Here is a 21,991-nt window from a genome sequence, read left to right as displayed (position 1 = left end):
AGCTTCCCTTTAGCCTAGCTCCTGTTGACCCCCGACCTCCCCCCCACCCCGGTTCCCGCTCTTCCCAAGAAAGTTCGTACGAGGACCACTGAGGAGTTGATAGAATAATTCTAGTGTCCAATCCTTTAGTTGTGTTAGCGTGTCCCCCTCCTCGCTGCTGAACTGTTGTCAGCTTCCACCCTTAGGTGCAGAGAAACGATACACACTTCCTGCTTTCATTGATCCCGCCACGCTCCTCCAAACATCCCTCTCCATGTCCATATGCAATTGCAAGGAAAAGTATATGAACCTTTTGGATTTAGCTGGAATTGGTCTTCATCTAAGTCACAACAACAGACAGACACTGGCAGTTGAAACTAATACCACACAAATAATTATCTGTTTTACAGTGCAGGCAGGGTGGAAACAGTATAGGCTAATGCCTTCTCCGAGAGCTAATCGGAGTCAGGAGTCAACCAACTTAGAATCCAATCAATGTGATGAGAATGGAACTGCCAGGACCTATAAAAAGCCCACACCAGTTATTAGTATTCTTAAGAAGAATTATGAGAGCGTATCATAGGAAGGAGCAGTCCAAAATCCCTCTTTAACAATCACTGCAAACTAATGCCACACAAACAATTCGATATTGTGAGCCTAGGCGAACGATATTTTCACATTTCTATCTGACAAATGTGAGCAAAGACTGCTTTAAGCAGCTTGAGTTCGTTGTGACTTTGCTGAAGATCAGATCACATTTGATGACGCATTTGTTTCAAAATTTCCAGAAAATTCCAAAGATTCCGATCTTTTCTTTTGCGACTTGTATGTTCACCAGTGCAAACAGAACACAACTTGTCTGAGTGAGCTTTGTTCCGTGCGGCTCGCTCTCAAGCCGTTATTCGCTCGTCCTCTTTTCCTGCCACGGAACGAAACACAAACGTGGTGGTCACGTTAGTTGTGATTAAGACCAACCAGAACATTCCGTGGTCAACAAGAGGGGCAGCGATTATATATACGCACGACAAAGATTGTGGAGACTCACTCGGCGATGTTGTTATCTGGTTGTGGCGTTGGAAAGTAATGACTTTGTGTAGTCGCTGTGACTGACTTTTGTGTGTGTGTGTGTGTGTGTGTTGTGCTGACAGGTGGATACCCTGCACCGTGCTACACACCTGACGGGCGGCTATGAGGAGCTGTCAGGTAGCGGCCTCTACACCCCTCATCGCCTGGATGTGAGTAACTTATCAGAACGCGACACAACTGCCTGCAGGCCTCCTTTTCAATTTCGCTGAAAGGACACGTTTTTAAGAAAATGTTTACAGTTTAAAACTGCTCCCAAGTGCCTTCCATGAGAACCATATATTTTTTTTAAACACGAATACAACTAAAAGTGTGCATTTTTAAAGCAAGACTAGCAATTTTAGAATGTTTATTCTTTTTAATAGCGTTGTTGTGCTGAAGCTAACCATTAGTGTGACTTCTGGTGCCGCATGGTTTTGCTGATGCCTTTGTAGTCTGCTTGATACCAGGTGAGGTTAAGCTTCATGCAGGCGTTGGGGCTTCCATCCGTTAAAACGTGATCGTAGGTTGGTCTTGATGTTTTTTTTTTTTTTTTTTTATTTTTTATAGACGTGAGAACGACTGCTCACATGCATACGTAGAGCCAAACATGTTCAATACGTGCATAGTGACACGCTGCACTCCGTGCTATGTGACAGGAAGCGCGTTCCAAGTTTTGACAATCACATAAGAATAACTGCGATCCAATCAGAGCAAATCTTATTTACATATCGAATATCAATGAGAAATCTGGCTGTCTCAATTGCCAGGTGTAAAAGACCACAAAACTCTTGCCATTACATTGCTAGAGGACTCAGAGCATCATTTGCACAACTCCAATTTCATTGCTTTGTGACACTCCGTAGTGTGTTTTTTATGTCTCAAAATTATTTTTTGTCAAAATGGCTGTCTATTGTCGTACTAGAGCGGCTCCAACTACCGGAGACAAATTCCTTGTGCTTTTTTGACATAATTAGCAAAAAAAGATGATCCTGATTCTGAGAATAGCTTGAAAAAGGGCATCCTGGACATTTTTAACCCATTATCTTGCAAACCCGATAGAAGGACATCAAAGGTTATGATTGTTCTTCTAAAGCTCATTTTGTTGTTGTTACAGGCTAACAGCTGGCAGGACCCAACCAACCCCCCCTCCGTCACCTCCCCTTCCGGAGCTCCTGGCAGCGTCCACTCCGACACCTCCAACTGATCCGAGTGGCCTCCACCTTTTGCCGTCACGCCATTTCCACTTGGGGCAGGGGGGGGGGGGGGGGGGGAGGGGTTCAGGGGGGCCCTCTCCCACCGCCATCTTGGACTCAACGGGATCACGTCATGAACACAACACACTGTGCTGGAACACAGGACAGCAACGCAACCCTGGACTTCACCCCCCCTCCCCCTTGCCTCCACCCTGTGTCATGATGTCCATACATAATTGTGAATATGCACGTTATTGTCTCTCTCACACACACACACACGCACACGCACACACACACACACGCTCTTCCCCTCTGGCTTCGTTCAATTGGTCGCCTGTACGTGCGGCCCGGCAGGCTCTCACAAAAGCGCCGTCCGGCTCGTCATCAACATCACCGCGTCGCACTGTTAGCATCCGTGCTATGAGCGTGGCTAACCAGTTAGCAGGCGAAGAAGAAGAAAGCGTGGATGGAACTAATTGCCCCCTTTTTTTTTGGGTCATTAGATTTAACTCTTTGTTTTTTTTCCCCATTCGCTAGTTTCTCTGATTGTAGCCAATTTTGTGTGTGTCTTTCTTTTTTTTTTTTGTAAGAATGCACCAGCCGCCACCAAAAATCCACACACGCTGCCAATAACGCATCGGAGAGGGCGAGGGAGGAGGGGGCTCGTGACGACAAGGGCGACCATCGCGAATCTAGCGAAACTTGTCTTCTATGCATGTTAGGACTCGTTCTAGATGTGTGTTCTCGTTGCCCCCTCTCACTTTTTAGCTTGGTTTTTAATTAAGAAAAATGGAGGAAAAAAAATCTATAAAAGGGTATAATATTACAGTCTGACCAAAAAAAACAAAAAGACATAAGCGTCACGTGTCGCTCAGTTGTGTGCGTCGTCATGGCGACGTGCACGACTACCTTCTGTTGTACCAAAACCAAAAATACCACAGTCAGTAATCAGATGATGATGATGATGATGATGCCACCCACTATTTTTGTGTGTCTTGCTGTATTTTTTTGGGAGGAGGGAGGTAGAAACATATTTTTATTTTCAATGTTTACAAATATGGACTTCCCTGTGTTCCCCTCCCCACCGGCCAATCAGACGAGGGCTCGTCTGTCTCACTTTCTCTGTTGCCCTTGTTACCAAAAAACTAAAAAAAGGAACGACTCCGCTCTCTGGAACGACTTTTTAGCTATTTTTTTAACACGAGTTTTAATGTTCAAGTTAGGTCGTTGCCTTATGAAGATAGAAAGTAACTCATTAATGAACTCAAATTAACTCATTCACTTCCGACTTCAAAAGTTCCCCGTATTGCCAACTGTTCGAGAGCATTTTGAACGATGTTTCAAGACCCACAGAATATTGTGTTCTGTGACAAAATATGCAGTGAACCTACCAAACGAAAGTAGATGCTCCTCATGCAACAGAATTTTTGGGTGGGTTTCTCGCCTTTTCCGTTCTTTAGGAATCAGAGGTAGAACATAAGTTGGTTTCACCAAAAGCCGAGAAAACGAGCTTTGTGTAAGAAACGTCAAGCAAATCAAATCCAAAGCAATGCAACACTGCCATCTACTGGCGTCTGTTCTTCCAATCTTACCCGTCGAAAAACGAACATACTTGACGAGTATATTCGACAGCGGCGGTAAGCCATTGGATTTCAATTGACGATTCTAATCGTCCATGGCAGTGAATGAGTTAAAACGAGAGCAAAAAAAACAAAAACAATAAATGACTGATGTGATATCCCGATATGTAATTACTTTTGTTACTTCTAAAACACCAAAATGTCATCAAGCCCCTCCCTCCCTGCCTCCTGCCTGCCCCTCCCCTCTCTTTTTTCTACCTGTGTAATGGATGTCACTGTACAGTTTGTGTAATATTTCACCGTTTCGTTTATAAACTTCTGACGCTCGGCTCAAATGCTACTTTTTTTTTGGCCCGTTTTGTCCCTCTGTAACTCTTCTCACACACTCACAGGATTCGCTATATAACTCTTTGTCAACTTTATTTTTTATTATTGTTATTATTTAGGCTTTTTGTTACATAACCGGGTGGAAATGTGGGGTTTTACTACTTGGGACATTTGCTGCTGTGGAAAATGATGCTTCCATATTGAAGAAAGTGATGGGGGGAAAAAAAGGCCTCCACAGACTCAAATGTCCCCCCTAAAAAGCCCTTTTGATTATTATTCTTATTTTTTTGTGTGTTTTCTTAGTATATTTGTATCGCCTCTCTTTCCCTTGTATTTACCCCTCTCTACCTCTGTCTTTCCATCTCTGTTGTATATATAACCCCCCAAATCTCCCCAAACCACCGCTGTTTTCAGACCCACGCCTCTGTCTGAACTCCTTTTATACCTCAACTTTAGAATTGTTCTAGAAAGAAAGAGTTAAAAACAAAGGAAGAATGACAAATTGTAGTGTTCTTATTAGAAACATAATAAAAAAAAAATTTAGTGTGATTTTCTTTTTTCTTTTTTTTCCCTTCTTCCAGTATTTGATTTCAGATTTTAGGAGTGTTTCATTTTATAAGTTGTCACAAAATGCTCTTGTGATAGTCAAATGTAATAAAAAGGAGAGATTGCACCATCTTCTGAATCATGTCAGTCTTCTAATAACATGATTGATGTTAAAAATGATTTCAACATGAAGGGAGGTTCTCGAACATTTCGCCATGGCAACGTGTAATTTATGAACTTTGAACTTGCTGTAGGAAACCAAAAATTTAAACGCTACAAACAATTGTATTCAAATCTTAAATTTCTTAGTACAGTACTTAAAAACCATAATTTGAGACGATAAGACATTCATTTGAATATATATTTTTTATTTTAGTAGGAAATATAATTTTGTTTATATGCAGTAATGTAAATTGTTGTTTTTAACTAAATATGTTGTTATATTTAAACTTAACATTTATTTTTAATGTAATTATTAAATATGTATTATAACACATGTATATCGTTAGATGTTACTAGTTGAATTATATTAACCTTATATATACACATAGATATTTATTTATAATAGATGCATAATTGTAATTATTCTAGATTTAAGATCTAAGAATACTTTTAATATGTAAACATATTTTTAGCCACACTATAATATGTACATATTGAATATATAGCTCATTCTGTTTTAATACTTAAATTATTTGATTTGCATTCATAATACTTTCAATATATTAAATACAGTTTATCCATAACATACAGTGTGAGTGCAATTTATTACATTTGAAATGTATGAATTATTTAAAATTAAAAAAAAATACAATTTTAAAATATACATTGTATAATTATTGAATATAATGCAATTATGTTAAGAATAACTAATTCATTCAACTTTATTTGTGCACAGGTTTACAAGCATCTATTTCTGGAAGGGCGCTGGACGTAAAAGAGCACAAAACAAAACTGGAATGGAAAATGACGGCAGGGGGCGCTGTGGCATGAGGTATCGCTTCCTTGTGAGTTTATGCTGCGTTCGTAAAGTAGGAAATATCCGAGTTAACTTAATCGTTTGATAGAATCTCACGGTTGAAATACAGTTGAATAATCATATATCCCTATGCAAATATGGAAATGTATGGAATTAGATTTTCATCAATTAGGGTTTCAAAATAGGGTTAGTGTTACAAATTAGGGTTTTAAAACAGGGTTAGGGGTTTCAAATTAGGATTTCAAAATTGTGATAGGATTTCAAATTAGGGTTTCAAAATAGGGTGAGTGTTTCAATTAGGGTTTTAAAATCGGGATAGGATTTCAAAGTAGGGTTTCAAAGTAAGATTTCAAAAAAACCCTAAAAACAGTTTCAAACCAGGGTTAGTATTTCTAATTAGGATTCCAAAACGGGGTTAGGGTTTCAAATTAGGGTTGTAAAACATGGTTAGGGTGGTAACGCTAACCCTGTTTTGAAACCCTAATTTGAAGGGATTCAAAACAGGGTTAGCGTTTCAAATTAAGGTTTCAAAACGGGGTTAGGGTTTTAAATTAGGGTTTTAAAACGGTTAGAGTTTCAAATTAGGTTTTAAAAAACGGGGTTAAGGTTTCTCAACAGCGTTACCATTTTAAAACAGCGATTCAAACAAGGGTTAGGTTTCCAGATTAGGGTTTCAAAACAGGGTTAGGGTTTCAAATTAGGGTTTTAAAATGGAGTTAGGGTTTCAAAGTAGGGTTTCAAAACAGGGTTAAGGTTTCAAATTAGGGTTCCAAAACAGAGTTATTGTTTCACACTAGGGTTTCAAAACAGAGTTAGGTTTTCAAAGTATAGTTTCAAAACAGGTTTAGGGTTTTAAATTAGGGTTTCAAAACAGTTAGGGTTTCAGAGTAGGGTTTCAAAACAGGGTTAGGGTTTCAAATTTGGGTTTCAAAACAGGGTTAGGTTTTCAAAGTACGGTTTCAAAACAGGTTTAGGATTTTAAATTGGGGTTTCAAAACAGTTAGGGTTTCAGAGTAGGGTTTCCAAACAGGGTTAGGGTTTCAAATTTGGGTTTCAAAACAGGGTTAGGATTTCAAAGTACGGATTCAAAACAGGGTTCGGGTTCCAAATTAGGGTTTCAAAACAGGGTTAGCATTTCAAATTAAGGTTTCAAAACGGGGTTAGGTTTTCAAAACTGGGTTAGGGTTTCAAATTAGGGTTCCAAAACAGAGTTATGGTTTCAAATTAGGATTTTAAACGGGGTTAGAGTTTCAGAGTAGAGTTTCAAATCGGGTAGGGTTTAAAAATAGGGTTAGGGTTCCAAAATAGTGTTTCAAAACCGATTTAACTGAATGCAGACTTTGTGCAAAATGTTTGGACAAGTCCAACATGGCGGTTGCGGCAATTGTGAGTCATAGCAAAAGCCGTCTTGTCATCTGGGTTTGCTCTTCATTTGCGTGAGCTACTTTAGCAAGCTATATAATCTTTTGGAAATTATTTGGCGACAAGATGGAATACAAAGAATCAGAATGATACACATCCACTCAAATGTCACCAATTATTTGAATATTTTACAGAGAAGTCCGGAAAAAGAAATTCCAAATGTGTTGGAATCCTGAGATAATTTGCGACATTGTTAATTCCTTGTCCTTTTATAATACATTTTCATTCACTTTGAAGTGTTCGTTAACGTGGGTCAAAAGCACTTAAAAAAACAAAAAAAAACAAAAAACAAACGATGTGAATATTCTACTTCACGAAAATAATTCGAAAACGTATTACTATCCTATGTTGATACCTGCAAGTATTATGGTCAAATTTCGCTGTAATGTTTATTGTAGCTTGAAGTATTTTAGAAAAAAAAATCATTCATATCCTGTGGCCAAATGAAAAAATGTTTGAAATTAGAATCCAAGACAAATGTTTTACATTCATGCAAGTATTGTAACTATTGTGTGCAATTCATTCTAACTGAATAATCACTCAACTGCAGCTTGCTTAATTTCCAAAGTGTAAGTTGTACACGTGTTAATCTTAGACAAATCCAAGAGACGGATTTTTGTTTATTTATTTTTTTAATTGTTTTCTATAAAAGAGATGAGTTTATTCAATGATCAGAACAGACTGAGTCAAGAGATCTCGATAGACCACTCACATCATAGCAAACAATAAATTGAGGACATTGTTTGTGAACAACCCCACCCCCCCCCCTCCCCTCCTCCATAAAAGCTCAACGCATGTAACAAAATAAGATACCTGAATAAAGCAAACTCTTGGGGCTGAGTCAGTCAGCACATTCTCCGTTTAACACATGGCACGACATTTCTTGTGAAAAAGAGGAGAGCGAGAGAGAGAGAGAGAGAGAGAGAGAGAGAGAGAGAGAGAGCCAAGAAGGACTTCAGTTGTTTATCCTTTCAAAGCCAAACGTAATATATATTCATATACTGTGGAGTTCGTGGGGATTCATACAAGTTGACTTAAGCACAGAGGAAAAAAAAAAATAATAATAATAATTCTCCTGAAGTACTGTTTATTGTCTTGAATAGAACGCGAACATCTTAAAAAAAAAAGAATACACACACACACACACAATCCCGCAGCCATTTAAATGTACACAATCACACGCGAGCAGAATCCAAAGCCAAATGTGTCCACGCTGAGACTAAAATGACAGCGCGCTTGTTTACAAGTCCAGCTAAAAACACATTTAAAACCCCCGAGGTCGGGTCAAATAGAAAACTGTCCCCCCTCTCTCTTGTATACACAAAATCATTCATAAACAGACAAAAAAAAAAAAAAAAAACAACAACATTCACACCACCCCTGTTCAAATATTACACTTTTTCTAGTTCTGCCCCCCTCCAAGTGTAACATAAGCCAAAAGGAGAATTGCAAGACAATAATAACAATAATAATCCATCCATCCATTTTCCGAGCCGCTTCTACTCACTAGGGTCGCGGGCGCGCTGGAGCCCACCCCAGCTATCGTCGGGCAGGAGGCCGGGTACACCCTGAACCGGTTGCCAGCCAATCGCAGGGCACATGCAAACAAACAACCTTTCGCACTCACATGCACACCTACGGGCAATTATAATAATAATAATAATAATAATAATACAGGCACTGGAGAAAAACAAACACCAGAAGAGACGACGACGTCTCAAAGAAGTCATGTCCATTAAAAAGAACTAAAGATGAACTCTTCGGTCTTTTTTTTTTTTTTGAACTTCTATATTGGAGGATGTGTCAAGATTTGAATCCAGTAGTGTGACTGCCGATACGGAGTTCAAGGATAGCGGCGCGAGCGAGCTTTTTTGTTCTGTAGTGAAACCATTGTAACAATGACAATACCATCGCTGGACCTCCGCGTCCCGTCGGGGATTTCAAAATACGACTTCAACCGTCCGTTAATTCAATACTTGCTGGAGCTATGATAATGCATATATCTTACTTTATTTATTTTCAAACTGGCTTGCTATGACGTGATGTAGGACAGAGCATAAAAGGTTGTTTGGCATAGATATGTGTGTGTTTGTGTGGAGTGTGTCGGTAAAGAAAAGTAGAAATAAAAGCTCCTAAATAAAGAGTTATTGTAGTATAAGAAAATACTTTACAGTAGATACTAAGAGGGTGACTGCCCCTACGTGTTGTAGCTGTATTAAATGTCATTTTCCAACGCGTGTGTGCAGGCCACAGAACCTCATGGTCTTAAAGAGAGATGTGTAAGGCAAAGTGTACCTTCTCTATAGAGAAATAGACATGATTTACAGTGTGGGAAACCCCCCCACCCCCACCCCGGACCATTTCATGTGTTCACATACAAGAAACAAAACATTAAAAAAAAAAAGGGAGCAAGTCTTGTTCTCCACTTCAGTTCCAGAAACAAGCGCGCTCAAGTCTTGTGTCAGTAAATCATCAGAGCTTCGAGTTCAAATTATTGTTGTCGTTACGACCCCCCCCCCCAACCCACCCCAAGAGGGAGGAGACAAAAAGGCAAAGAGTGCCAAAATGGCATCCACTTCCCAAGAGGAGGTGATGATGATGATGTGGCACTCGCTTTAGTCGTCCCTCAAAAAGTCATCCCCCCGTTGGGTGGGTGGGGCGGGGGCCTTTTGTCTTTTTTTGTTGTTTTTTTTTGCAGTTAGTTTCCACCCTTCCTCCTTTGTCGGCTCCTCAGAAGATGTTCTCTTCAAAGATCGCCATTAAGTCACTTTGGAAATTCATGTCAATCGTTGCCGCCATCTGAGGAGACACAGAACAAACAATAAGAACAATCATTACTATTATTATTATTATTTTCATTATTTCCAGAGAGATCAGAGTTCCTCATGTGGACAGAGAAATAGTTGAATCATTTCTTGTTACGTAATATTCCTTTGTAACACAGGTCACAAAGCAAAATGACCTACATTATGCTTTGTAACAATAAACGCACACAAAAAGGTTGAAATATTAGGATAAAAAGGAGTAAAGTTAAGAGTATAATGTAATATCACGAGAAAAAAAATTGTAAAGTCATTGGAATAAAGGTGTAATAATACGACAGAATTTTTTTTTTTAAATGGTGACACTTAAGTCGTAATAGTATGAAGAAATTCAGTCAAGTTACAATAATCAATTTTAAAAAGAAAGTCCTAATCTTATGAGAAAAATGTAGTGAATCTACAAAAATAAAATCCTAATAATACAAAAAAGTAGTAAATCTTCATGGAAATTTTTTTGTGTCAAGTTACGAGAATAGAATCGTAATAAGATTTATAAAAAAGTAAAGTTAGAGTATTAAGTTGTAATATCAAGATTTCGGAAAGTTACAAGTATAGTTGTAATACTACGAGAAAAAAAAGTTTGTACAGCTACGAGACCAAAGTCCTAATATCCCAACAAAAAAGTAGTAACGCTTCAAGAATAACGCTATAATATGACAAAAACTAATTTGTCACGATAGGAGAAAAAAAAGGGCCAAAAAAATAGTAACGGTATGAGACTCAAGTCCTCTTATGGGTAAAAAGCAATATGATAAAAGTAGTAATACAAAAATAAAGTTGCAATGTTATCTGAATAAAGGTGACAATAAATGTTAATACTGTACAAATAAACTTTTTTCTCTCCTAAAATTATTAAACTTATTCTAAAAAGCAGCTGTTGGGCCTGACAAATCTCTGACTACGGCCATTTTAGCCAATCACAAGAGGAGCATGAATGAATAAATAATGCTAAACACATTTATAAACAGCGCAGTCTTACACAAAAATGCCAACAAGGGAACAATTGGGGGGGGGGAAACAGATTCCGAAATGAATACAAATGCAATTCTATATTTTGGGACACGACTCTTACCGCTTCTCGCCGCCTCCTCTCCTGCTCCCGCCGGCGCGCCAGCTCCCTCTGCTGGTCGAGCGGGCTGTGCACGGCGGCGGGCTGCGGCGGCGTGGGGGGCTGCGGCGGCGGCGGCGGCGGCGGCGGCGGCTGCTGCTGCTGCGGCGACGTTTGGATCGCAGCTGGCTGAGGCTCGGGCTGATGTGGGGGCACTTGGATGTGTTGCTGCTGCTGCTGCTGCTCGGGACGTCTGCGCGGTTCCTCGTGCACCCGCCTGCTCGTCTCCAGGACGTCGTCGTCATCCCGACCTCTGGAACATTCACCACCGAGAAAGGTTTATATGTGTACTATATTGCGTTCACTGTTAAAGTAGCAGTTGCTGTAAAGTTTATCATCACCGCAATATTTCCTTTAGCCTGTCTATGTCGTTTTGTATTATATGTTAGCATTAAGCTAGCTAAAAGTATTAAGTGACTATATTTAAATTTTTAGGTTTACATTTATTGGCTCATCCATTGAAAATGTACTAATTTTAAGGCTCAAATTTAGAGGGAAAACAACCCCTTGAATTCCCTGAATACTTTGTTGTTAATTGCACTGACCACTTGTGTTGCGCTCATATCACTATTTGCAATCGCAAATCCTCCACGTCACACATCATATCGTTGTGTTTGTGGTGTGCTGTGGTGTACGTCACACACTATAAGAGCAGAAGTACACGTCCATTTTTTTCCTTGGCCCGTGTGGGGTCCCTCACATTTAAAAATGGGTTAAGAAGTTGAAAATCAGGATGCGTTTAGCCTGCGATGCAAACGCTAAATGCGGTTGTCCTTCGGTACTTGCCGTAGTTTGTCGAGCTCTCGCCGCATGCGGTCTTTTTCCGCCTGCTCGGCTTGCGCCTTTAGGGCCTTCTCCCGCTCCTCCTTCTCGCGGGCGGCCCGGCGGAACTGCTCGAAGCTGTCGCTGGAGGACTTGACAGCGGACATCGGCGTCGATGTGGACTTCTGGGCCAGGCTGGCCCACGAACCCATGTTCTTCAGTTTCACATCCTGCCAGAAGAAGGCAAGGATACTGAGTCGACGTGTTTCATAATAGTTCGACAATTGGCACAAGGGCGGCAGAACGCAAGTGACTACCGCTGACATCAACTGAAAAGGATAAAAACGTGTTTGGAGTTGTCTCACCGGATACTCCCAAAATATTTTTTTTTGTCTTTTTTTTTTTTAAATACTTGTACAGACAAGATAGCAAGACTAGTTACTTGTAAAGGGACAGAGTGCAAATCAAACCTCCACCATGAAGTTTGTAGAAGACATTTTCTCACTATTATGTCTATAAAATGTTCGGTTTGGTTATCTTTGACTGTTTTAGCAAAACGATAATGGCAAGCCTGCTAGCTAGCAGCAGCGATGCAGCTCACTATCCATTCCACAGAAAAGTAATTAACTAGCCGGTACCCGCAATAATCACAAACTATTTCTGAATTTCCACGTCTATTTTTGAATCTACCCGTGGAAATGTGAACCGTGGCCGGCGTTCTGTCTCGCTGTGAACCAACAACTGACCTCACGTGAACTTCTGTCACCTGGAAGTATGTGTGACATCATAGAAAAGGTCTATTTTTTTTGGGGGGGGGGAAACATGCAACGGTTATGTACCTTTTTGGGTGCAGCGGATGCCTTGGACTCCTGCTTGAACTTGTCCTTGTCCTTGTCTTGCAGGGAGGGCGGCGGTCCGCTGGGCTCAGAGGAGCGGACGACAGGCCGAGAGCTGTCCATAGACTTCACATCTAAGCAACACGAGCAGGACCTCACTTAATAAATGTGCGTCATTTTCAAGGAAGAGGGGGGCGGGGGCGGGGCAAGTCTTACTCTGTTGGCCGACGAGGCCTGGCTGAGTGGGCTTGCTGTCGGGATGCTTGTGATGCTCCGGCCTCACGGCGGGGTTGAAAGGCTCTCCTCTTATCGCTGGCGAAAGAGAAAGTTTCTCCTCTTTGAGCACTCCTTGATTCGCAGCGGCCCTTTGCTGCATTACAAGCACAACAGCCTCGGTCATCTATTTGCTTTCCGTTTCAACACGGGCGAGCACAGCAGCCAACAGTTTTTTTACTTCACAATACTGTTCTTTGTTTTTAGAATATTATCCAAATAATCCCTTGTTTAAGAGTAAGTAGTACATAAGTACAATATAACTAACTGAAACAAATTAAATCTTTTAAACATAAATTACGGCAAATTCAACCACAGTGGTCTTACATTAACTAACTTTGTTTACACTGATGAAACACTACGGAGTGGAGTTCTTGTAGGCTGAAATGCAGAATTTTTTAGGCACAGCAGCGCATACTGTAATCTGTTGTAACAGTCTTGGAAACATGAATATTTTCAATACAATAGTTTCCATTTTCCACAGTTTCCAAATTTCATACTTTTCCATTCTTGCGTAGGAACCCTGTCCTTGGGGTATTTTGATGACAGCATGTCACAAACAAGTTCACAAAACATTAGGGAAGTGCATAACATGTCTCCTTTAACTCAGGAAAGTTAGATTAACTTCTAGATAAACGACTGCTCACCTTTTTGGGCTGCATATTGTGGGGCGGAGACTTTTGGGACACGGGAGGGTACGGAGGAAGTTGTGGGGAATGCATCATGAGAGGGGATGGGTTATCCCTCAAGTGACCTGTCGTCCACACAAAGAAACGATAAATCTCACCAGCCAACGTGGGCACATTGTCTCGTTTTCCGCCTCCACACTCACCGGCAATGAAATGGTCAGGCTTGGGCGGCCGAGGGGACAGCTCCTCCGGGGGCTGGATGATCTGCTGTGCTTTGTTGCTGGGCGCGGCCACCTTGTGCGGAGGCCCCTGCGGCTGGCCGACGAGCGTGGAAACCTGCTGGTAGCTCAGCTGCTGTTGCTGCTGAGGCTGCGGCTGACCGTGCGGCAGGTGGCGGCTCTGGTGGAGGGACATCTGTTGGGGTGGGGCTTGGTGCGGCGGGGCCGCCGGAGCCCGCGCCTGAAGCGGAAGCTGGGGAGCGGGCAACGTGGCTTGGGAAGAGAGCTGAGGTTGGCCCTGGACTGACTGGAGCAGCGACTCCTGTCCCGCTTGCTGCTGCTGCTGCTGCTGACGAGCCTGCGCCTGGAGCGACTGCATTGACTGCTGGGGCTGACGGGCTTGTTGGAACTGCTGCAGGTACAATTGCACTTGGTTCAGGGGCGCCGCGGAGGCCGACTCTTCGTCGTCCTCGAGCAGCATCTGGGGAGGCTGGGAAGACAGTAAGCCCTGCGGCGTGAGTGTCGGCGGGGACAGGGGCCTCTGGTGCATGGGCTGAGGAGGGTGAAGGATCTGCGGGGGGAGCTGATGCGGCGGAGGCGCCGACTGGGGCTGCTGGAGCGGCTGCTGATGCTGCGGCGGATGTTGCTGCAAAGTTGGCTGCCGCAACACTGGCTGCTGCTGCTGCTGCTGGGGAGGCGCTGGCTGCTGCTGGGAAAGTTTGGGATGAAGAGGTGCTGCCTTGTGACTGGGTCGAGACGGCTGCTGAGGCATGGAACTGTGCAAGGCTAAATGACAAGAAACAAAACGTACCGTTAATATACAGGGCCTTCACCACATTTCTTTGGCATCATTTAAAAAACAACAACAACTGCCAATTCTGGCTCAAATTTCAGTCACTTAAATTTGACTGATTTACAGATTTTCTGTTTTAACTGATGATGTGTGAATGAGCTCAGTTCACTCCATAAACTTGATCTCTATGTTTCTCATGGCATTGATGCATGCTTCCAGTCAAATCGATAAATCTTGGAACATGGACACATTTCTCATCTTCTGTGGCTCCAAACACCACCACAATGGATTTGAAATGAATCAAACAGGATGCGTTGGAGCGATAAAGATGCTATGGTACCACGGTCAACCTACTATTTCTACAGAGACGGTATCTCTTCTCTCCAACACAAGATGCAACGCAATATGATTGGCTACTGTATCGCCGTGTCCGCGTCACCATTTTAGCTTTGCTTCATTGGCAAAGGAAAAAAACATAAAAATATACATATATTTTTTTAAAGAGTTGTGCATGTTATGGACCAAATGGGACACGTGTGGACTGAAACAAAACAGTCAAACAGTTTGAATGGTTTTCAAAAAATCTTTTATATATCTATGTTTTTGTTGTTCCTGTAATTAAACCCTACCTGGAGAGGAGAGAATAGGATGTTGGTTGAGGAAGGGGTGCGTCTCAGGGGACACTGGGCCAGCGGAGTTGGCGCAGAGCTGAGGCGGTGCAGGTGACGAGGAGTTTCCCGTGTGGTGGGAAAGATGCATGAGGGGCTGGCCGAACGACGGCAAAGACTCAAAGCTGTTCTCCAACATCTGCGAAGACTCCAGGGCGGTTACGGGAGGAGCCATGTAGTCCACAGGAGGGGCTTGCTGCTGCTTCATCTGAGGCTGAAAAGTTGCCGCTGGCGGATGAAGCGCAGGCTGAGTGGGGGCACCCTGTACGTGATGATGCATTTTCTTCCCCTCCTTCAGAGATTGGACCTTCTTCTTTTGCGGTTTTATCATCCCTGAAAGAATGAAGAAATTGTGTTTGAGATTTGTTGAAAACCTATTCACTGCCAGCCCTCCCAGTTAACATGGATATTTCTAACATTCACTGCCCTTGACCAATGGCAGTAAAAGGATTTTTATTGGCTCAACCAAAAAGGGACATACCCGGAGCCTCAGTTTCGCTATCTGAACTGGATCCACTGCTGCCTGAAGAAGATCCAATCTTTTTGGCGGTGACCATGGACTCCATAGACTTCTCAGCTGCAAAACAATCATGTGTAAACCTCAACATCAGAATGCCACTTTGTCATGAGATGCGACTAAAGCTGACCTCCACCCTTCTTTTTCTTGCGAAGGCACGTGGACACATATCGCTCCAGCTCTCGCAGAGTGGAAGGCTTGAGCGTTTCAAAGTCAATCTCGATCTCATCGGGGTTGGAGTTCTTGAGCGAGGGCTCTCTCGACTGGATGATGTGGACTACGCGGCCCAGTTTGTCACCAGGAAGCTTATTGATGTCCAGACTTAGTTGTCTCTTCTCTTCGTACGTCATGGGCTTGCACTTGTCCGATGAAGCCGACGAACCCGCCAGGTCATCTTCCAGACCGAGAACAGGTGGAAGGTTTGGGGGTTGGTTGTTTTTCATCACCTCTTTTTTACTATGAATACAACACAGATGCATATGCATGTTAAGCAACAGCCCTCAAGAAACTGGGATCCAAGGAATATAAATAGTCAACAGCAGACAAACGCAAGGAAGACAATTTGCAAAAATGGGACAAATACGGATGACCTTACCTCATGCAATAATATTCATTTATAGTGGTACCTCCACTTTCGGGATGCAAGGCGTCACACAGTTTTTTGTGTGTGTGCTAGTGCTAGATGGTAGCAGCAAACTTCACAACATGCAGCAGAAAGTGAACAGTGAACACATAAACATGATTCAAAAAAGTGGCAAAGTGATTGCTTGACTGAATTCCAAGTGGATGCGGTGCCAAACCAAACTACCAGAGACAAATTCCTTGCGTGTTTTTTGGACATACTTGGCAAATAAAGATGATTCTGATTCTGGTAACTTACAACGTCTGCTAGCTCACAATGCCAAATGGGCTAACAAAACTAACATCCATGTTGAGCAAATGATATTTGAACACGAATGGGGCAGCAACACTTGTAGGCAGACAATATAGCTATAGTCATAGGCATACATTCTTTATCTTCTGTGAAAAATGACCAATATTATTGCAGTTTATTGAGTCAGTAGTTATGTCAGTAGTCAGTAGTTAAACTGTTCATGTATTATGTGTCTGGATTTGCCTGCCCCCTGGTGGCCAACATGCATACACCAAAGGGAGAACAATGTCAATGGGCATTAAAGGATGAAATAATGATGCCCAAACTGTTTCATTCTTCACATTCTACGTAATTATTACTGTCTTATTCAGAAAGTAAAGCAGTGTAGAGTGCTATTTTTCTTATTCAAAACACATGCTTATTGTGGGGTTGGACCGGATGAATGTCCTTTCCATTAATTTTCATGGGGAAAGATGATTTGAAATACAAGTGTTTTGAGTTGAGCGTGGTCACGGAACAAATTAAACTTGTAGGTCAAGGCACCACTGTACTTTCTTCCGTCTATGTAAAGAGTTTATAGCAAAGTTTATTGCTATAAACTCTTTACATACGCCGTCTGTCTGTGAATAGAGGACCAAATGGACCCACCTGGACTTCTTCTTGGGAAGCTCTTTGTTGTTATTTGTACTGGTCTTGGTCCTTTTAGACAGCTGGGCAACAGGTGTCGTATCCTGGATCTCGTCAACAAGGCTGGCCATGCCAACTTTCTTCTTGTGTTTGTCTTTCTTCTTCTCCTTCTTTTCCTTCTCTTTTCTCTTTGGTTTGCTGGCTTGCGGCTGGGAAAGCGCAGCCAGCTGCTCGTGGACAGCCTTCAGCTACACCGAGACAAGGGACTACTTTCTTATCACAAGCAAGGACTGCGTTGTAATTTAATCGAAAGCCGAAGTTTCCCCCGTTTCACACTGACCTGTTCCTGGAGCTCTGCCAACCGCTGAGCTCGCTCCTCCTCGGAGTCGTCGGTCGAAGATTCGGACTCTGAGGAGGAATCGCTGGAGCTGTCGGAGGAGGAGGCGACGTGAGCCATCGGAGGCTGGGGTTTCACCGGGGCAGGGTGGTGGAGCGGAGGAGCCGGGACGGAGGCAAGAGCCTTGGTCTCCGGCTCATCGGGCATCTTGGCAAAGCGCATCTCAAATACATCCTATTAAAATGACGAGAACACAAAAGGGTCAGAAAGGTCAACAAGCAGATCATATTTCTGTTCTTTTAGCTACAACAGGAGTTCTATTCAGAACAAATGTTTACGGGCTGTTTAAACCCTGTTACATCTAATCTAGACAGTAACTGTTAAAAGTTATAAAGCGAATGAATGAAAAAGAAATATCTGGAGTTAAAAAACTACGATGACAAAGAGTGATGCGCAAGGAACATAAACCCCAAAATGCCGAATTTCCTCCACTGTTATTCCTTGTTTATGTTGTGGCGTCCCACCGATTTAAGGAATTTAACACTGCCGTGGTGTCAGCTATCACCATCCGGCTTACACATCCTGCGGTGATCACACAAGCAAGATCATTCCTAACCATTAGGGGGCGCACTGAACAGAGGGGCTGTGCACAACTATTCGAGGGGCATGAAAAAAACGATCATCAAATCAGATAAAATATTTCATGATTTGGAGCCTGCGCTTATGGCCAGCGCCATTTTGACTTCGTTAAATCGAAGGTTTACCTGCATTTGGAGCCTGCGCTTATGGCCAACGCCATTTTGACTTACTGCGCATGTGCAGAGCTGTAGTTCGTTCGTGCAGTTGATCATGGATGCAACTAGCAACTAGAGGCTGTAAAGAGGCATCCGATAGCCGAGCCAGAGGAGCTGCTGGGACGTTTATGGCAGAAAGAGACCGCATCAGAATGAACGGGAGAAAATTGTGCGAGATCTAACACAGCGTGGCATACGACGAGAGCTAGCCAGAAAGCAGGCACACACTGGTCACAGCCAGCGAGGTTTGACGCATTTTCTTGCACAGAGAAGGCCGCAAAACCAACCGTACGTCTCTTTATTTCGGAATAGGACAAGGAGTAACGATTCGATTCTGATTCGGACGTCATTTGGTTTCTGTCAACACAAACAACGAATCGGGATTTAGAGGGCGAGTACGAGCCCCAGTGGAAATGCGGCTTTACAAAGATTCTATTCGCGATAAACAACCCATATCAGTATAGTTTTAAGCGGCATTCAAAACAGCTGCTAAAATTCTAGTAATGAAATCGAAAAAAAAAAGATGAAATATTTAATAACCCTGACACAGCATTAACAAAATCGAAGGTTTACCTGCAGCTTGCGTGCCATAGCCACCACCTCGTGGTCAGGTGGGTTATATTTATAGCAGTTGGAAAACATTAACCGCACATCGGCAGCAAATTCCTGTGGATCCCGGTATTGCCTGTTCTCCAGCTTTGCCTATGAATAAGGAAAAACACTCCAGGAAATAAATTACTCTGACTGTCACATGCGGTGCACAAGCAGAATCTATTCTGGCCTGGAACACACCTTAATGGTGCTTAGGTCCATGGGATGTTTGATAATGTCGTGATAATCGTGCAGACCCAGCGCGGCCACGTCGACGGGCTTGTAGAAGGGCCAGGCGTACGTCGTGTGTTTCTTGGACAACATCTCCCTGACCAGACTTAAACAGTATCCCAGTTGATCTTGCGGGACGGGGCTATGGCCGCTACTTGGGCCGCCGTGTCCCGTGCCCATCGCTACTTGATGCTGCGAGTCCGGCGCCTCCTTCTTGATCATTTTGGTGGGGCGGGTGCTCTCCCGCCTGGGCAGAGTCTTCCCCGACTTGGACTCGGCCGGGGAAGACTCGCTGAGCTGGTCGTTAGCCGTGGGTGTTGTAGTGTCTGCTTTTCTTTTCTGGCTCTTTCTTTGCTGGATTGTAACAAATGCAACAAAGGAGGGAAATTGGTGCCTGAGAAACTATTACCATACAGTTGAATAACTTTCCTTAACTGACTGACACTGATCTATCACCTTTAAAATGACATTTTGCAGACGGAAATGTACTTTTTTGAGCTCATTTGCAGTGGTGCGTGTGTTGTGCTGATGAAACTCCATGCATATCTTTCAGTTTCATCGTATTTTGTTTGGTTCTATGTCATTTTTCATCCATTTGTCGTGTTATTATTGCTGGCTTGCTGTTCAGTGCAGCCGCCATTTTTGTTTACACTAGCAGTCATGAAACAGCTCCATGAGCTGCGTTCAGGTACAGATTTGTAAATAAAAGTGAATGTGTTTATTTCTTTCTGTATGGTATTATAAAAACATTCCTTGGGGTGCTAACACTGAAAAGTTATATTGTTTAATATAAAATGAAGCTATTACTATTTATTTTGGCAAGATCGTTGTACCTCAGTACTATTTTGTCACTTTGTGACATTTAAAACGTCAGAAAATGAATCAAACTGATCTTTTTCACCCGACCTCGATCAGCTGAAAAGCACGTGATGGACCCCGAATGCCGTATCTTAGGCATTACTGCCATTTAGGTATATTCATAGCACATAGGACTTATCAATACTGTACAGTACATTTTATGTTTGCAACAGACGTTGTTGCGTTCAAATACGTTTCCAATGTGTTCAAGTCTCCATATCGCAGATTTTCACCTATTGCGGGTTGGGTCTGGAATTCATCCTCCACAGTAAAGAGGGGTTCGCTGTATTGTATAATAATGCAGGGCCTCTGTCTGAACATATTTGTCTGTGGCCTTGTGCAGATCTCTAGTGTGCCTAACCTCTGCTCGTATTTATTTTGCTTAATTTTGACCTCTCTGTTGCAAAACATATTGATGTCGGCGAGATTAAGCTATTAAATAAAGTTAATGATTCCCCCATGTCAATCGTACACTCACTTTGGTCATGGTGATAGGGTTTTGCAGCATGGGGGCAGTGCTCTGGATGGATGCTGGGGGAAGGGAGGTCTGAGCAGGCGGAGGCACGGAGGTCATCATGGGAACTTGAAGAGTGCAATCCAATTGGCCCAAAGAGTAGGGCGCGCCAAGCTGTGCCGCGTGGCCTGGTAACGTCGGGGGAATGTGGGACGGGAGGGCCTGCATTAAAGGCTGAGGAGGTAGTGAAGGCGGGCCCTGCGCCGGTCCTCTCGTCTGAGGTGCCGCCGAGAGGTTCGACAGGCCTCGCGTTTGAGGAGTTGTGGACGAAGGGTCGATTATAGCCCCTGGTTTCAAGCTGAGACCTGGATAATGGATACAGAAATAGTCTCGCAGAGGACAAACGACAGGACAACACGTGATTATGACATGGGTTTAAAAGCACGTACCGGCGTCTCTCCGACCTCGGCCCCGGCCCTTCCCTGTCATGACCGCAATCTCAATCTCTTCCTGAGGCATGTCGGCGACCTTTTGGAGGAAAGCCTTCTCTAGAGCCTTCGCCATTAAGACTATGTCGTCTGAAGGCTGGAGTGACAGACAAACATGGGGCACTATGAAGACTCATCAGCTTCTGTATTTGCGCTGTACTCTTCACCTAATTGGCAACAGCGTCACAGTAATACCTTATTGTACATGTAGCAGTTGGTAAACATCTTGTTGAAGTCTTGGATACATTCTTGGGCATTCCAGTAGTAGCTGTTTTCAAGCCTTTTCTTGATTGTTCCCATGTCCATAGGACCTTTTATTATAGTGTAGTAGTCCTGCAAAACAGATCATTATACAAGTTGTTGTTCAGAATCAGATATCTAGTGGTCTTTCATTTATGTCACCAAGATAAGCAGAAGCAAATGACACTTCCCTGACCAATCATGTAAGGGCCTTATGACATCATCATTGCAGAAAATTCATCAAAAAAGTGTTTTAGTAAGGGTGAAGTGAAATGACTAAGCTGGTAAAGTTAAAAGATGTTAAAAGATGTTCCTGGTACAGTGAGGCAAAATCAGTGTACAATAATCTCCCGCAGCCCCAAGCGCAATTGATGCCAACTAAAGTTTCTTTTTGTAATTGCCTATACTAATAGTTTAAACTGTAACTATATCACAACTGGCGGCACGGTGGCCCACTGGTTAGAGCGTCAGCCTCACAGTTCTGAGGACCCGGGTTCAATCCCCGGCCCCGCCTGTGTGGAGTTTGCATGTTCTCCCCGTGCCTGCGTGGGTTTTCTCCGGGCACTCCGGTTTCCTCCCACATCCCAAAAACGTGCAATAATTGGAGACTCTAAATTGCCCGTAGGCATGACTGTGAGTGCTGAATGGTTGTCTGTTTGTATGTGCCCTGCGATTGGCTGGCAACCAGTTCAGGGTGTACCCCGCCTCCTGCCCGATGACAGCTGGGATAGGCGCCAACATGCCCCGCGACCCTAGTGAGGATAAACGGCTCAAAAAATG

General features: G+C 43.0%; 2 protein-coding genes across 6 annotated transcripts in view; one reads left to right on the top strand and one right to left on the bottom strand.

Annotated features, from left to right (window-relative positions):
• pbx4 (pre-B-cell leukemia transcription factor 4) overlaps nt 1-4,822 on the top strand; it is a 29,291-nt gene extending 24,469 nt beyond the window's left edge. For 2 of the 4 annotated variants that reach the window (XM_061699981.1, XM_061699982.1), the window contains 2 exons: nt 1,128-1,214; nt 2,159-4,822. In XM_061699981.1, the coding sequence (XP_061555965.1) occupies nt 1,128-1,214; nt 2,159-2,248 (177 nt within the window). In that variant the 3' untranslated portion in view covers nt 2,249-4,822. The remainder of the gene's footprint in view (nt 1-1,127; nt 1,215-2,158) is intronic. The other 2 variants (XM_061699984.1, XM_061699983.1) reach the window with 1 other exon arrangement.
• Nucleotides 4,823-7,856: 3,034 nt separating this feature from the next.
• The window catches only part of brd4 (bromodomain containing 4), a 29,742-nt gene continuing 15,607 nt past the window's right edge, over nt 7,857-21,991 (bottom strand). For both annotated transcript variants that reach the window (XM_061699856.1, XM_061699855.1), the window contains exons 3-19: nt 21,167-21,304; nt 20,933-21,068; nt 20,508-20,848; nt 19,142-19,525; nt 18,923-19,051; nt 17,559-17,789; nt 17,240-17,466; nt 15,848-16,173; nt 15,682-15,777; nt 15,162-15,533; nt 13,725-14,525; nt 13,540-13,646; nt 12,836-12,989; nt 12,623-12,753; nt 11,808-12,013; nt 10,986-11,274; nt 7,857-9,890 (exon numbers count right to left, since the gene is read on the bottom strand). In XM_061699856.1, the coding sequence (XP_061555840.1) occupies nt 9,822-9,890; nt 10,986-11,274; nt 11,808-12,013; nt 12,623-12,753; nt 12,836-12,989; nt 13,540-13,646; nt 13,725-14,525; nt 15,162-15,533; nt 15,682-15,777; nt 15,848-16,173; nt 17,240-17,466; nt 17,559-17,789; nt 18,923-19,051; nt 19,142-19,525; nt 20,508-20,848; nt 20,933-21,068; nt 21,167-21,304 (4,137 nt within the window). In that variant the 3' untranslated portion in view covers nt 7,857-9,821. The remainder of the gene's footprint in view (nt 9,891-10,985; nt 11,275-11,807; nt 12,014-12,622; nt 12,754-12,835; nt 12,990-13,539; nt 13,647-13,724; nt 14,526-15,161; nt 15,534-15,681; nt 15,778-15,847; nt 16,174-17,239; nt 17,467-17,558; nt 17,790-18,922; nt 19,052-19,141; nt 19,526-20,507; nt 20,849-20,932; nt 21,069-21,166; nt 21,305-21,991) is intronic.

The sequence above is a fragment of the Phycodurus eques genome, chromosome 16 (assembly GCF_024500275.1).
Source record: "Phycodurus eques isolate BA_2022a chromosome 16, UOR_Pequ_1.1, whole genome shotgun sequence".
In the NCBI taxonomy this organism is placed as follows: domain Eukaryota; kingdom Metazoa; phylum Chordata; class Actinopteri; order Syngnathiformes; family Syngnathidae; genus Phycodurus; species Phycodurus eques.
Note: the sequence above shows the minus strand (reverse complement) of the source record. Positions and strands in the feature narration are given on the sequence as shown.